This window comes from Peromyscus californicus, unplaced genomic scaffold (assembly GCF_007827085.1).
Source record: "Peromyscus californicus insignis strain IS unplaced genomic scaffold, ASM782708v3 Scaffold_7__1_contigs__length_154581171, whole genome shotgun sequence".
NCBI lineage: Eukaryota > Metazoa > Chordata > Mammalia > Rodentia > Cricetidae > Peromyscus > Peromyscus californicus.
This window is the reverse complement of record NW_026294595.1, coordinates 100915218-100930828: the sequence shown is the minus strand read 5'-3', so window position 1 is coordinate 100930828 and position 15611 is coordinate 100915218. Positions and strand designations below refer to the sequence as shown.

At 41.5% G+C, this 15611-nt stretch overlaps 1 protein-coding gene across 1 annotated transcript in view; it reads left to right on the top strand.

Moving 5' to 3' along the window:
- Atp8b4 (ATPase phospholipid transporting 8B4 (putative)) overlaps window positions 1-15611 on the top strand; it is a 237398-nt gene that overhangs the window by 64909 nt on the left and 156878 nt on the right. Inside the window, exon 4 of the mRNA XM_052723786.1 lies at window positions 5424-5482. Within this exon, the coding sequence (XP_052579746.1) occupies window positions 5424-5482 (59 nt within the window). The remainder of the gene's footprint in view (window positions 1-5423; window positions 5483-15611) is intronic.

Genomic DNA, 15611 nt, shown 5'->3' with positions numbered 1-15611 from the left:
ACAAACTTCAAAGGCAATAGACACGCAGCTTTTCTGCAGCACTCGGGGCTCACCTTGCGCAGGTGTGTGGGTCACGGCTTTGGTTGGTCGTTGTCTTTGCTTTTGTATGTTCTCTACTCCACCTCAATGTTGAAATTTAAGCTATTATTATTATTATTTTTTGTTATACATTCTTAAGTGATTGGCTTGGAGATGGTCTTTTATGGAGACCATTTTACTGAATTCTGATTGGAATCTGGTGGGCCTTTCCCTTTGAAGACTGACTTTTTTTTTTCAAGAGAGGGTTTCTCTGTGTAGCTTTGTAGCTTTGGATGCTGTCCTGGAACTCGTTCTGTAGACCAGGCTGGCCTCATACTCACAGAAATCCACTTGCTTCTGCCTCTCGAATGCTGGGGATTAAAGGTATGCGCCACCACTGCCTGGGGAAGACTGACATCTTACTCTGGAGTAGAGAGAGTCCTTCTGTGCATTTGATCGTTTCTTCCTGTTTATTGTCTATATTCCCTTCTTGGTTTTCTTTTTTTATAATTTCCTTCACCTTACAATTTTGATATACACTTAAATCAAGTTTTTTCAGTTTTATTTGTTCTAGTTCATCCAGGGGGCTGGAGAGAGGGCTTAACAGTTAAGAGCCTTGGTTGCTCTTGTAGAGACCTGAATTTGATTCCCAGCACTCATATGGTGGCTCACAACTGTAACTCTAGTTATAGAGGACCTGATGACCTCTTCTGACCTCTGCAAACTTCTGCTTGCAGGTGGTACTTGCTAACTCACACAAGTGCATGTGTGCACACACAGACACACAAACAAAACAAAAAAAAAAACCAAGAAAATTTTCTTCCAGGAACTTTATCTTATTCTCTTTTTCCTTGTTCATATCATTTTTCTCTTCTTTCACTGATACCATGTATTCCTGCATATATTGAAGGCACTAATTAGAATTAATAAGAAAAACCAGCCCATTCTGCCTCAGCATTGTCTCTTGCCCTTGGATCATACTTTTGAAGTGATAATATAATTTATCATTTAAACCTAGTTCCTTTCCCAGCTCCAAACAGAGATATAGGTTTTTTTTTTTTTGTTAACTTTTTGTTCTTTGGTGGGCCTGACACCCAGCTCCCAAATAATCACACAGAGACTTATTATTACTTATAAATGATCGGCCTTAGCTTGGCTTGTTTCTAGCCAGCTTTTCTTAAATTATCCCATCTACCTTTTGCCTCTGGGCTTTTCCCTTCCCCTATTTGTATACCTTTTCTTACTTCTTACTCTGTGGCTTGCTGTGTAGCTGGGTGGCTGGCCCCTGGTGTCCTCTCTCCTTCTTTCTTTCTCACTCCTCTTTTCTTCTCCTTTCTTCTCCTATTTATTCTCTCCTGGCAGCCCTGCCTATTTCTCTCTCCTGCCTAGCTATTGGCTGTTCAGCTCTTTATTAGACCGATCAGGTGTTTTAAACAGGTAAAGTAACACAGCTGCACAGAGTCAAACAAATGCAGCATAAAATAATGCAACACATCTTTGCATCATTAATCAAATATTCCACAGCATAAACAAATGCGACACATCTTCAACTAATATTACACAACACAGAGACACTTTTGAGAATGAAAAAGGACCCTGACAATTACTTTGCAAAGATAATGTATACGAATGGCCCCATTACTCTGTTTATAAGACGCTCTCAGTCTTTGCACTTCTGACTCTGAGAAGTTGCCCTGGGCCTCCATGGGATGACCACTCTTCATTTGATTGGTTGGACTTTCTCCCGTCTTTTTTTCTAGTCATACTGACTCGTTTGGCTTTCTGCTTTACTCTCTAAGCGTTCTTCAAAATCAATGGCCCTCTCCTAGGCACATTTTTCTTCTTTTGCACATGTTTTCTGTAACTTCATTGAGACATGAGAAGCCAGCCTGGCAGAAGGCACTTGTTTGCCATCTTAAGTTGGGAGCTCCTTTACATCTTTTATTAACATGTGCTGACTTACTCCTTTTGGAGCTAGAAAAACTCGGTGATTAGTTATAGAGGTGTGGGGTGCTTCTGTAGATCCTATACCCTATGGTGACCACACCCCTCTCATTACAGAAATCATACCTGGAAAGAGCTCAGGAAACAGGAAATATTTAGGTTTCTAAATATTTAAACTTAGGAAAGATTTAGATGCAAATTATTGCATCTCAGAGAAGACATTCCTAATGGGAATTCTTATAGGGAATTTGTCTCTGGCTTCCTCTTCCAGGATGTGATTTTCCTGTCGTACACTGTAGTAATAGGTGGAAGAAAGCTAATTTTTGCAAAAATAATTCAGGCCTAGTGTAGCCAAGCTAAGAGTAGAGAATGTAAAGATTTAGAGTCCAAGCCAGGATGTTTTAGAGTTTTATGAAAAGATACCAAGATCATCTGCCAGAATTAATTAACAAAAAGTTAATTCATGAAGACAGTAATCACGAAAGATGCAGACATGAAGATTAAGACTTAATCCCAAGGATTTAAAATAAAAAAGAGGGCTCCCTGGATCTAATCAGGTCTTATGGGGCAAGAGCAACATTTGATCATTTAGGGAGAGCTGGTGGCAATCTATTAGAATATGATTATGGAGGCCAGTGAGATGACCCAGCCAGTAAAGGTGCTTGTCACACAAACCTGGTGGTCTGAATTTGATCCCTGGAACCCATGTAAAGGTGAGAGGGGAGGTTAGACTTCACAGAGTTGTCTTCCGACCTCTGCACCAGTGCTGTGGTGATACGTCTGTCTCCCCACACCATGCATCCACACACAGAGCGATAATAAAATTTCAAACAATTTAGAATGTGGCTATCTGTAGTTCTAGGTGGATAGAATTATGGTTTGTAGGGTCAAGGTTGTGGTGTTGGAATAAGTACAATTTATTGCAGAATTGTAAAATTCTACAAATCTGTGCTCCTAGATGTGAACTACACAAATGTATAATTTGAAAACGACAGTCCTTTGAATGTGTATAATCTAAGCCCAGGCCAATTAACATTTAAATCAGTATATCTGATTTTTTTATTTAGAGGTGAAGCTAATTGATAAGTCTACTGCAGCTTGTTGATGGGCCAGGTTAAATTCTGCCATTTGGAAAGAGTCCTTTGCCCACCCTTGCAATAATACCCACTACTTTTTTCTACAGAATTTTTTTTTTATTAGTTTTGGGTTAAGGTAGTGTTACACAAATTACCTTGTTATTTTAAGTCTCACTGTCCAAGTGCCATTTTGAGTTTTGACTCTTTTGTTTGTTGTGGGACAATCACGAAGAAGAAACGGTCAGGTTTTTAGAGTCAGGATTGAAGAGTTTCTTTCAAGTGATTGGTTGGTTGGAAGGCTGCTTCCCGGTGGTATCCACCTCAGGAAGGCACACTCCGTGGTTGTGAACTGATGCCACCAGTTCAGCATTGTTTTTATCAGCAGCTAGATGACTCAGGCTGGACTGCAGGAACAACCACAGAGAATCGACTTTCCAGGCAAGAGAGCCATGCAGGTGGATGTTAGGCAAACAATCCATCCCATGAATGGTAGGAATGGAGATGTAACCCAAAACACAGTTGTCATTAATTATCAGCAATCTTCAGGGTAACCTTCAGACTGAGGAGCAGTGTCTTGGTGTTTTAGTCAGTGTTCTATTGCTGTGAAGAGACATCATGACCATGGCAACTCTTATGAAAGAAAGCATTTAATTGAGACTTGTTACAGTTTCAGAGGTTTAGTCCATTACCATCATGGCAGGGAGTGTGGTGGAGAGGCAGACATGGTGCTGGAGAGTAGTGGAGAGTTCTCCATCCAGATCTGAAGGCAGAGAGACACTGGGCTTGACTTGAGCATTTGAAACCCCAAAGCCCACTCTCAGTGACATACTTCCTCCAACAAGGCCATACCTCCTAATCCCTGTCAAGTAGCATCACCCCTGATGATTAAGCATTCAAATATATGAGCCTATAGGGGCCATTCTTATTCAAATCACCACGAGTTGGGTGAGCTGTAGGAGAGTTTTTGGGGAACAGTTTTGACAATCTTTGCAGGTGATGTCTGACATGGGTGACGTTAAAGCATGCTTTTCTTCCTCTCTAGCACTCTCACCTAGTTTCGTTTCTCGAAATCACTTCTCTTTTCTGTCCTTTTGCTTAAGAACACGTCTCGTACTGCACACCTACTCATTTTACAACTCTGTCCTTTTTTTTGGAGAGAACTGTGAATCAGTTCTTGATAAATCAAAGGGCCCTCAAGTCAGATGGGTAAGTCATTTACCATGCAAGCCCACGATTGATCTCTGGCAATTACTTTGCAGAACATCCTCATAGCTTTTATTATTTGCTCTCAAACCTTTACTATTATTGCAACAGCTTTGTAGTAAGCACAAGACAGAGGCATGCCACCTTACTACAGAAGATGCATGGCCAGTGTTACTGGGCACTGTCTTCTCTTTGACAATTTTAATTTTTGTATTGTCACAAAATTTGGGCCTGTCTATTTATTAATTGTGTACACTGGTGTATGCATTTCCTTTCAGAAGAGATTAACCCACTAGCTATGTCTATTGAAGGCTCTTAATCACGTGATGTGCGTTTTAGAAATGCCACCTTTTGGTCTGTGGACATAAAGCATAAAGTCAGTGGCTTAAATGACCAATTCTATATAATTTTATTTGCCTGTGTTGTATTTTGTGGGGTTTTTTTTGTGAAAAGAAAAATCATTTTCAAGGTAAGTTTGGCTTTTAGTGGGTCTTTTTCCTTTAGAAATTACATGAAGTTAAGAGAAAGGGTCTCTGTGGAATAAACAGATGTACAAACTAGAGAAATACAGTGTTTTGTTTTATGGATTTCATTAAAGAGATATTGAAAAACATTATAGCTTTTCATTTTGAGACTGTCTTAACTTTTTAAAATGTGTGTGTGTGTGCAAGCACATGAATTGTCGTATGTGTGTGCATTCTTGAGTGTAAATGTGGGTACACAATGCCACAGTGCCCATGTAGAGGCCACAGAACAATTACATGTTGCTCTTCCTTTCACCTGTCTGAGGCAGGGTCTCTGCTGATTTTCATCTGCATGCACCAGCCAGCCTGAGAGCCTTCAGGGATTCCCTGTCTCCACCTCCATCTCCCTGGAGGAGTTTTGGGATTATAGATGCCATTGCTGCATGTCCAGTCTTCACGTGTGTTTGTGGATTCAAATTCAGGTCCTCCTGATTTTGAAGGTTCTTTTACCTGGCAAATTATTTCCCCAGTCTACTTCCCCAGCCCCACTTAGAACTTTCCAACTGGTGTTCCAACGTTTAGGTTGGACGGAAACTAACACCCTTCAATTTCAAAGAAAAGAACTCAAAATCAAAGTAGTCTCAGTGATGTTTCTTTAACAAGTTATGTTTCTGTGGGTTTAACGTTGAATTCCATATCTGATTTCTCTGTCCTTTAGAAGTCGAGCGGGTGGTGAAAGCCAATGACCGTGACTACAATGAGAAGTTCCAGTACGCGGTGAGTGAACACACAGCACAGTGTGTTGGGGGAGGGGCTTTACTCAGGGCTAGAAGAGGGATCCATGTCTTGTAGAACCTCATTATGACGAAAATCTTTCCGTGTTGGCCCACCTTAAAAACGTGGTTCCATGTGCTTTCACACATAGTCCTCTTCTGCTCTGACAGTTTGGTGGGCATGGAAGAATGATAAAATCCATTCTCAAGAATTTATGCTTACTTCATTCTGGTGTCCATTTAGTTAGTATAATATGCTGGAAAATATGAAAATGGGCTAGTAAAGTATTGTATTGATTGATGAGAAAGTGAGGTTAGTGACTGATGATTGATGGGTTGAATTTGGGTTTTTCTCTAAGTAATTTCTGGGAAATGTGGAAAAGCGTATGCAGGATGAGGTTTCTAAGTGCTGAATGACTCTGTTTACAAAGTGAATAGTGAGAACCATCAGTTCAAATGGTTCACACAGGCATTGCCCGAGGAGGGAGAGTCTTGGTCAATGAACACTTTAGTATTTTCTTCTTATTGGTGGGTCACTGGCGGAGAATATAAATGCATGTACGAACATTGCAACTCAATGCCACTGGCCACGTCCTGGGGCACCCAACAGCTCTTCTTTAATGCTGTGTTACAATCATAATCTGACTTTCTGTGTAGGTTTCGTTTCCCACACAAGGAGTCTGGATTTTGTTTCTGTCACTGCTTTCTCATTGTGAAACAATATATTGAAACTTTATTCACCTGTCTTGTAAGAATGATTAAAGCATCTTTGTCTTTGAGGGAAGGGATCCTCTTTCAAGATGATGTGCATAGTTCTTAGAACGGAAGGGAAGGGTTACCTCAGGTAATGAATGCCACTCTGTGTGGTGTGACATATGGTCACCAGCAGACTTGACCTTCACATCCCTGCTTCAGGTAATCCTGTATCTGTAGAGGATGGCTCTTTAAAACCTTGACCATAAGATCCCGGTCTGTCTGTCTGTCTCTCTGTGTAGTCCAGAGGACAATTTGGGAGAGCTGGATTTTTCTCTTTTTTTTTTTTTTTTTTTTTTTTTTTTGGTTTTTCGAGACAGGGTTTCTCTGTGTAGCTTTGCGCCTTTCCTGGAACTTACTTGGTAGTCCAGGCTGGCCTCGAACTCACAGAGATCCGCCTGGCTCTGCCTCCCGAGTGCTGGGATTAAAGGCGTGCGCCACCACCAACCGGCGGATTTTTCTCTTAAACCTAACAGAGCTGTGGGCAGGTTCCACAGTGGGTGTGGGGGTTCCAACGAGGCATGGGTGGGGTATGCTATTTGCCACAGTGGTGTGAGAGGATGCGGAGAAACTCATTAGCCTTGTGAACTGCGTACAGAAGATACCATGTGCACAATGAACCATGGGAGACCCTGAAAGTACAGAAGTCACTGATACACTGCAGGGGATGCAGTTGTGTGTGTGTGGGGGTGCCACATGACCAGAGCACCTGGGCTGTGGGAGTGGAGCTTCCTTCTTCCTTCCCAGATGAGCCAGTCTGAAAGAACGCCAACTCTTGAGATACTTACCAGCTTCCTGTTCTGTGCAAGGCACCACCAGAGGCAGGGCGCTTTCCTTCGGCCTCCCTGTGGATTGTGACAGACACACGGTTAATAGTGAGAGCAAGAAAGGCAACGACGGTAACAATGCTAGTTCAAACTCACGGTGCTTCCCAAACGCGGCGAGTTACTGTTCTGGGCATACTACTAAACTACCGTACTGACACGTGTGATCTTCCAGCACCAAGCACTTTCATTATCCCGTTTTCTGTAGGAAGACATTGAAGCATGGAATAGTCCATTTCAGTGACTTTTGCAAACTTACACAGTTAGATAAAATCCGCCAGTCCTGCTGCATGTTGGGCAATTGGCATTGTACCTCAGTCACTGGCAAAGGTTCTGGGGATTGAAGTTGGATTCATGATTAAACTCGCTTGTAGAGGCAGTACTCTACCTACTGAGCACCCCCCCTCGCTTCCCCAAATGAAAGAAACGAGGCTGTGCCACTGCACAGCAATTCACAGCAATCCACCGGAATCAAGCAATCCAAGGGCGGAAGGCTGAGATTCTACACAGTGGCCCGTTTCCACATTTATGGTTCTGTCCATGATAACTGGTCAGTCTTCTGAACGGTCCCAGAAAACAAACAAACAGAAAAACAAGTGCAATAAACTAAAACCAACCCCTCTCCCAACCAAACAGGCCCCGATCTCCCCCTCTTCTGTCATAGTCCCCTGACGCAATGGTAAGTTGTTTTTATTTTATTTTATTAAAAAGTAGGGTTGACTATTTTTTTTTTGAGACAGAGTCTCATAATGTTAACACGGGCATGTTAAAAACATGTTTTTGGAAGGTTCTGGGGATTGAAGTTGGATCCATGATTAAACTTGCTTGTAGAGACAGTACTCTACTTACTGAGCTATGTCCACAATCCGATTAGCCAAATTTTTATACTTTAAAGACAAAGGAAGATACAGGGCTATACGTTTTACAAAACAAGGCGTGGCCACATTTTAGATCTGTACGTGTGACTGGGGGAGAAAAAAAAATCATCTAAAACTCAGAAAGATGGTGCAAAGTCATGAGCATTAAGCCTGCCTAGGCAAGCTTTACTCACTGAAGGTTGAAGAATAATATTTCAACACAGCAGGAACCTTTGTTCATCAACAAACTGTAAACTACAAAGCCCATAGCAAGACACAGCCCAGGCCTAGAAAGCAATTACAAGTACCTTTGAGAGTCAGCGGTCTAGAATATGAACAAAATGACAAGGTTAATTATTCTAACTTTGATTCACTGGTAAATCAGATATGATGTCGTGAGAATGGAAAGGTGGGAAATGTAAAAATCACTTGAGAAGTTTCAGATAACCAAGAAACCCAGAACAAAGTAGGATTGGAGGGTGGAGGGGGAGAGCGCCAAGGGTGAGAATTTTTATTCTCATTGGAAGAGAGTACAAAGTGTTCTTGATTAATAACAGGAATGAATAATAGAAAGGGTGAAAACAGCTCTATTAAAATTGGTTGTCCAGCTGGCTCAGTGAGTAAAGGTGCTTGCTGCAGAGCCTGACAGTGAGTGTCACCCTGGGAGCCACATGCTGGAAGAAGAGAACTGATTTCTACAAATTATCTTCTGACTTTGACTTCTGCATGTGCATGTGCCCCTCTCTCCACAAACAAACAAACAAACAAACAAATAAATAAATAAATAAACATAATAAATATTTAAAATATGTGAATGTTAAAAATGTTCAATTGTGTAAGTTATCCAAACAGCCAGAAACTTAAAGTGGATGGTAGAAATAAAGAAAACACTTGTAGTTGTATTAAAATGTGATGTTGGGGGCTGGAGAGGTGACTCTGTGGTTAAGAGCATTTGCTGCTATTCCAGAGGACACAAGTTTAGGTCCCAGCACCCACACATAGCTCGCTAGAGCCTGTAACTCCTGCTCTAGGATATCTGCCACCAGAACCATCTGCACACAAGGCATACATTCACACACACACACACACACACACACACACACACACACAAATAATAAAAAAATAAAGTGCTGTGGTGTTTTATGTATCTCTAAAAACGTTATTTTTATTAAAATATAATAATTACACACATTAATTGCATGCAGTATGATGTTCTCATTGTGTCAATACTATACAATGATCTAATCAGTATAATCAGCATATCTGCCATCTTAAAATTTTATCATTTCTTTATGGGTCCGCTGTCATTCTCTGTGTGTGACTTAGTGCGCCTCTCCAAGTCCACATGCTGTGTCTGTGTTTCTCTGGGACCAACTGTGAACAGATACATGATCCACTGTACTCTTTTGATAGAGATAAAAATGATGCTCTAAGTTCAGTGTTCCTAGCATGCCTGCTCTCTACCTAGCAACATGTATGTTTGTTGTTTTTCCTGCTCTTCAAAGAATGTTTGAGACAGTGTCCAAACAGAACACAAAGTTCAAAGGGATTAAGAATATGTGAGGAAACTATTATTGGTGGGGTATTTTTAAGTGACCACAAAACACAAGTAGAAGGGGCCTGTCTGCTTACACGAGCAGTGTGTTCCAGGCCACTGGGGTTATCCGACAAGGGGATAACGATTCTGCTTCCCACCTTCGAAGAGCACATGCATTCTGTGCAGGAAGAGAAGACCAGCACATCAGAACAAGCTTGATAGTGAGAATGAAAAGGAGATGATAAATTTTAGTTGTGGTGCATGGCTTACAATGTCAGGGAGAGGAGAACTCAAGGTTAGTGAAAATTTTGGAGGAAGTTTTGATAGAGGAAATGGGAAATGGTCCCAGGCTTGTGTGCTTATTTGGACTGCCAGTGTTGGGAAGGACAGTGCTGAGCAAGGGTCAAGAGTGCCATGTGAAGTCACTGTGGTTCAGGTAGGTGTCATGTAGTTGCTTGAAGCAGAGTGTGATGCTAGGCATGGTGATGCATGTCTATCATCCCAGCCCTCTAGGGCTGAGGCAGGATTGCTGCAAATGCAAGGGCAGCCCCTGTGCTTTGCATATGAGTGACAGGCTCCTAGGAGCTGGGCAGACACAAAATAAAACAGGATTATAGTTGGCCTACATATTAGATAGACTGGATGAATACCCACATGGAAATGCCTGGTTAGTACTGAACAGAACCTGGTGTGGTGAGAGTTGTAGCTTTAGGAATGTCTACATAGGAGGAGGTATGCGGTGTCGAAAGAAGAGTGGACGCTGTTGGGAGGGATGGCTGACTCTGCAGTGAGGGGCAGATGAGACAGCAGAAGGAGGCAGCCTGAGAAGGGAAGGGGAGCGATGACTGAGGAGGACAGAGGGAGTGAGATGGACGCTTGGGAGCGTCTCAGGAAATGGGTGGTTAATTGGTTCGAAAGGTGGGTGCAGGGGATTGAGAACCATGAAAAAACACTGTTGATCCTAAGTAGCTTGAGACCTTGAGAAAGTGGTTTTAATCCCCCCCTTTTACAGTCCGTTAGGCTATACATGGTGCACAAAATATTGTTTTCAAATTCTGATACCTTACTTTCAAACTCATCACTGATGTTAGGGTGTATTTTATATTGCCCAGACATAGGTTATTACCCTGAAGGTATAGCAACTTCCCCTACATATCATTTGTATGAATAATTGGCCAGAAAGTAAACATTGAATGCAACTTTACAGGACCAAATGCTCAGATTAGTATATAAACCCAGCCTGTGCAGTGTTAACAAATATCAGCAACATTAAAATTAATATAAAATCATACCTAGTTCTATAGACACAGAAAATGTCACAGGCCTGAATCACGGTGTGATAAGATCCAAGAGATCCTGATGGCCAACACAACACGCCAAGCATGTAGTTGCAGTACTAAACACAAACTTGGTTGCATTGGCAGAGATCTTAAAGGCATACATACAAAATTCATATTCTTCCAACTAATTGGCAAATCTCTCAAAGCGCACACAATCACTCAGAGCCATGGTTCTCAACTTTCCTAATGCTGCAACCTTTTAATACAGTTCCTCATGTTGTGGTGACCCCCAACCATAAAATTTTTTGTTGCTACTTCATAACTGTAATTTTGCTACTGTTGTGAAACATATTGTAAATGTCTGTGTTTTCTGATGGTCTTAGGTGACCCTGTGAAAGTGTCATCAACCCCCCCCCCCCCCCCCCCCCCCCCCCCCCCCGCCCCGGGGTCTCGACCCACAGGTTGCCACTGACATAGAGGCTCATGGTCTGATTGAACCTTATGACCTGGGTCAAGACTGACTAATAGAACCTGACCAGCACAGTTTGGTCATCCACAGGATATGATACTCTTATGATTAGCAATTATATTCGGATTCTACTTGCCAAGACTGTCTCAGTCCCGGTGATGTGTCATGTATAAAGAGAACGTCTGGCCCCTCCCACTGACAGCCACTGGGCAATTGTGCTGAGGAACTGTAGTGAATTGAAACCATGTAGCAGGACCTGCTCTGCCTGGCTCCTTGTGGTGTGGAGAGGCAGACTTCAGGCTGTGTTAGCCATGAATCACCTGTTCTGTAAAGTAATATTTTTGACTGAAGTTACTTACTTTTTGTATGTAAGTGCCGATATAGAGTGGCTATTGTCACTGCTGTGACTAAATAAATACCTAAAAGATGACCTAAGAGAGAAAAGCTTTATTTTGGCTCATTGTTTTAGAAGCCCTAAATGTGAAATGTTATACAATTGGGATTAGAAGAATTAAGATTGGGGATCCCTGGATGGTAGAATTTTGGAACCCTGTTACAGTTCGACTGTTTCGAATTGTGTTTCTGCTAAGACTCAACCAATGAACAGATGCAAGAGGAAGAAAATCGACTGCTCAGTGCAGACAACCACAATCCAGTTTCCTTTGTAGTCAGTATCTGATTAAATAGGACCATAAATCACCATGTGGACCAAGTGGGGCAATTTCAGTAACAATTTCGAAGCTAACCGAAAACCACTATTTCCAACCGTCACCAAGTAGTTTTTGATCTCATTTTTGCAGTTTTACTTATTAGCCCAAACAATATGGTTCTATGATAAGACTGCTAAAATCACAGTAGCCATCATATCTTACATTTTGTAGGTTGAAGACTAATCAAATTATTCACGCAAAAAATATAGAATCTAATTCATATCCGCTGTTATAAAACCAATACTTAGATTTTTGTTGTATTTTTCATGTGACTATATTTCTTCTTTTTTTGAAAGATAAAAGTTGTAAATATTTATGGTAAAATATTTTGAAACATGTTTAAATTGTGGAATGGTTAAGTTAATTAACATATACCTGGCTTAATATACTTACCGTTTGGTGGTGAGAACACTGAAAAATCTACTTTAAAAAATTATTATTGTTGCCTTTCTTTTTTGAAACAATGTCTTCTTCCATAGCTCAGGCTAGCCTGGAACTCACTGTGCAGACCAGGTTGGCCTGAAACTCACAGGCATCCTCTTGCCTCAGCTTTCCAGTACTGAGCTTATAGATGTGAGCTAATCCCCGACACCCACCCCAGTATAATCTATGTTCATGGACAAAAAAAAAATTATTTAGGAATTAAAGTTCAATTTTAATTCTTTACAAATGGGCTTGTTTGGAGCTATTTATATGTTTATGTGTCTTTGTGTGACATGACTGTTAGATGACATAGTCGTTGAGAGGGTATGTGTGAAGCACCCCAAGAATGTTCTGGCTTGACTACTGCGAAGTTCTTTGAGGAAATAAGTTCAGTACAGCAAATGATTGGCACATCTTGGTTGGTGATGGTACTCTAAACCAGATGTCTCCAGTGGCCCTGACTGCTCTGGTTTCATGTATGCCTTCCTGGTTGTAAACTTGTTGTAAGTCCAGCTGTAGCTGACCAGGTGTGGTAGAGATATGTAGAAGAAGTGACATCATTCTGTGCCGATTATCTGAAAGTACTGGGAAATGAGACTTTGTTTTTAGTTATGAGCATTTGTATGTGGGTAGGTGCACATGGATGCATGTGCCTGCAGAGTCTAGAAGACATTATTGGATTATCTGGGGCTGGAGTTATAGGTATTGTGAACTGCCCTGCACAGGTCCTGGGAACCAAGCTCAGGTCCTCTGCAAGAACAGTACACTATCATAACTGCTGAGCTATCTCTCCTCTGTTCAGAAGATTGTTTATATAAAATGGAAAAACTGACTGGATTATCCAGTAATGTCAAGTAGAAGCTTAGTGTGGAATTATTTTTTAAAATGTTCCCAGCTAACTCTCCATACAGAATTCTAACTATATGTCTAGTTGTGTTCCTAACCTTTAGAAGAGAGGGAGTCACTGCCTCCCCAAACACTTTGCTGTCTTTGGATGAGGTATTTAACTGATGTGCACATCCACTGTGCTCAATGCCAGGCTTTAGAAGGACGTTTTCATCCAAGTGTACAGCATATGTTGGCTGTGTTTCCTGCCAGGCTTCCTCCTCTTCCCTCTCTCATAACCCCTCTTGTTAGTCTCCCTCCCTCCCTGGACAGTCACTTCTGCTTTCATGACACATATGTGGATGGTTTTATATGTCTATATAAACTGTTGGATTCACAAATGATGGAGAATATAGCATATAATGTTTGTCTGAGTCTGTCTTAATTCATGTAATGTGGTAATGCCCAATTCCATTCATTTTCCTGGAAACAACTTAAGTTCTTTTGAGACAAGGTCTCACCAGGTAGCCTTGGCTGGCCTAGAACTCACTGTTTAGATTAGGCTGTTCTAGCACTCACTATGTATACCAGGCTACCTTGGATTAACCTGGCCTAGAAGTTACTATGTAGACCAGGTTGGCTTAGAACTCATTATGTAGACTAGGCTGGTCTTGAACTTGTAGCATTCATCCTGTCTCCAATTACATGTGTGTGCCACCACACTCAGCAGGATAGATTCATTACTTTCTATTAATTGAGGCAAATTGGAGGCCAAAGCAGAACAAATACTGCTCTTATTTCACCCAGCAACCCTTCTGATACTTGTGAATGAATGCTCAAACGTGAGCTATAGAATAATCGCCTGGAATTCCATTTCTTCTCAAAGGGCTTTTGCTTTTCTGTAACTGCTTCTGGTGAAGTGTTTCAGAGTTAAGCACAATATTCTAGATGCTATTTGACTAGCTTGATGCAGAAGAGAAAGCGTTACTGTAGTGGAAGTATTATTGAATAAGAGACAGTACCACTTTTTTGGAGACTGTTGACAGTGACCCCCACTTCTTTTGCTAGTGACAAGGATTGACTCTCTTTGTCATTAAGTCTCCTTTACTATTTATTGTGTCATACTGAGCATAACTTCTGTGTCTCCATCAGTATCTAAACCAGTGACCTAATTGAATCAGCAACTCTGTGGGTGGAGTCTAGGCATTTTTAAAAGCTCCCCAGGATTCCAATTGTCAATCAGGGTTAGGGATCACTGGTCTAGGACTCAGGAGATGGTTTAATGGGTAAGGTGCTTGCCACACACACACATAAGTAATGTAGTTTAGATCTAAGCACTCACACAAATGGTGGGCACACATGGTGGCTTGCCTGTGAGCCCAGTGTTTGAGAGTTAGGGACAGGGTATCCATGAAACATGCTGGCAAGCTAGACTAGCCAAACTGGTGAACTCTGGGTTCAAGTGAGAGATACATAAGTTGGGGAGCAAGGGAGGAAGGTACCCAATGTCACCCTCCAGTCTCTACACCACAGACACACTTGTATGCATGTTTGTTCACACACAGTCACCCACATACATGTGAACAGGCATACCTATATGCATGCTTACCACACATATATGCATAAACAGGAATCACCGATCTAAGTTAGGATTAACAATATTGAGCACAACACTGTTAAGACAGCTATGTGCTTCTCACCAGTCGATATCTCCTTACAGAATGCTCATGACCCATTAATCAGTTCATCTTGTTTACTTACAAATTTTAATTTCTATAGTTTACTGACTTTGTCAACATTCTGGCATTTGTGCAATTAGATTGTAATACTATTGCTTTTTTGTCATAGTAAGATACATTTTTAGAAAATAAACATTATTAAGGTGGACCTGGTTGCATAGGTTTATAATCACTCAGGAGAGTGAGACAGAGAGCCACAAGTCAAGACTGAGGACTTTGCTCAGAGGCACAGTGCTTGCACTGGCCACCACTCCAGAGAGACTGAGGAAAACTTTTAAAAAGCAAAACTGAGTTCAGAGTTCTCTGTTTCACTCCTTCACCCACTGCAGGGCCACTGGTGATCCTTAGTGGGAGCGACACAGAGTACGTAATCTATTGTGCCCACAAAATGCCTCCAGGGTCTGTTCTCCTAAACATAGCAGCCTCTCTGGATTCTTCCTCTTGAGAACCAATATACGTGTGTGTGTGTGTGTGTGTGTGTGTGTGTGTGTGTGTGTGTGTGTGTGTGTATGAACTTTCTAATTCTTACCACATTTAGAGTAAGTTGGGCAAAGACAGAGAAAGTGATATGAAGGACATAAGATGAGGTGGGAAAGGTTTAGCAATGGCAGCTGATAGTCCTTTGTTCATTCATTCAGGAGGCAGTGAGACAGATTTAGTTGGTTTTGTCCTAAAGCAGTTTTGGGCACTGGTTGTTATTCTTAGCTGGATGGTCA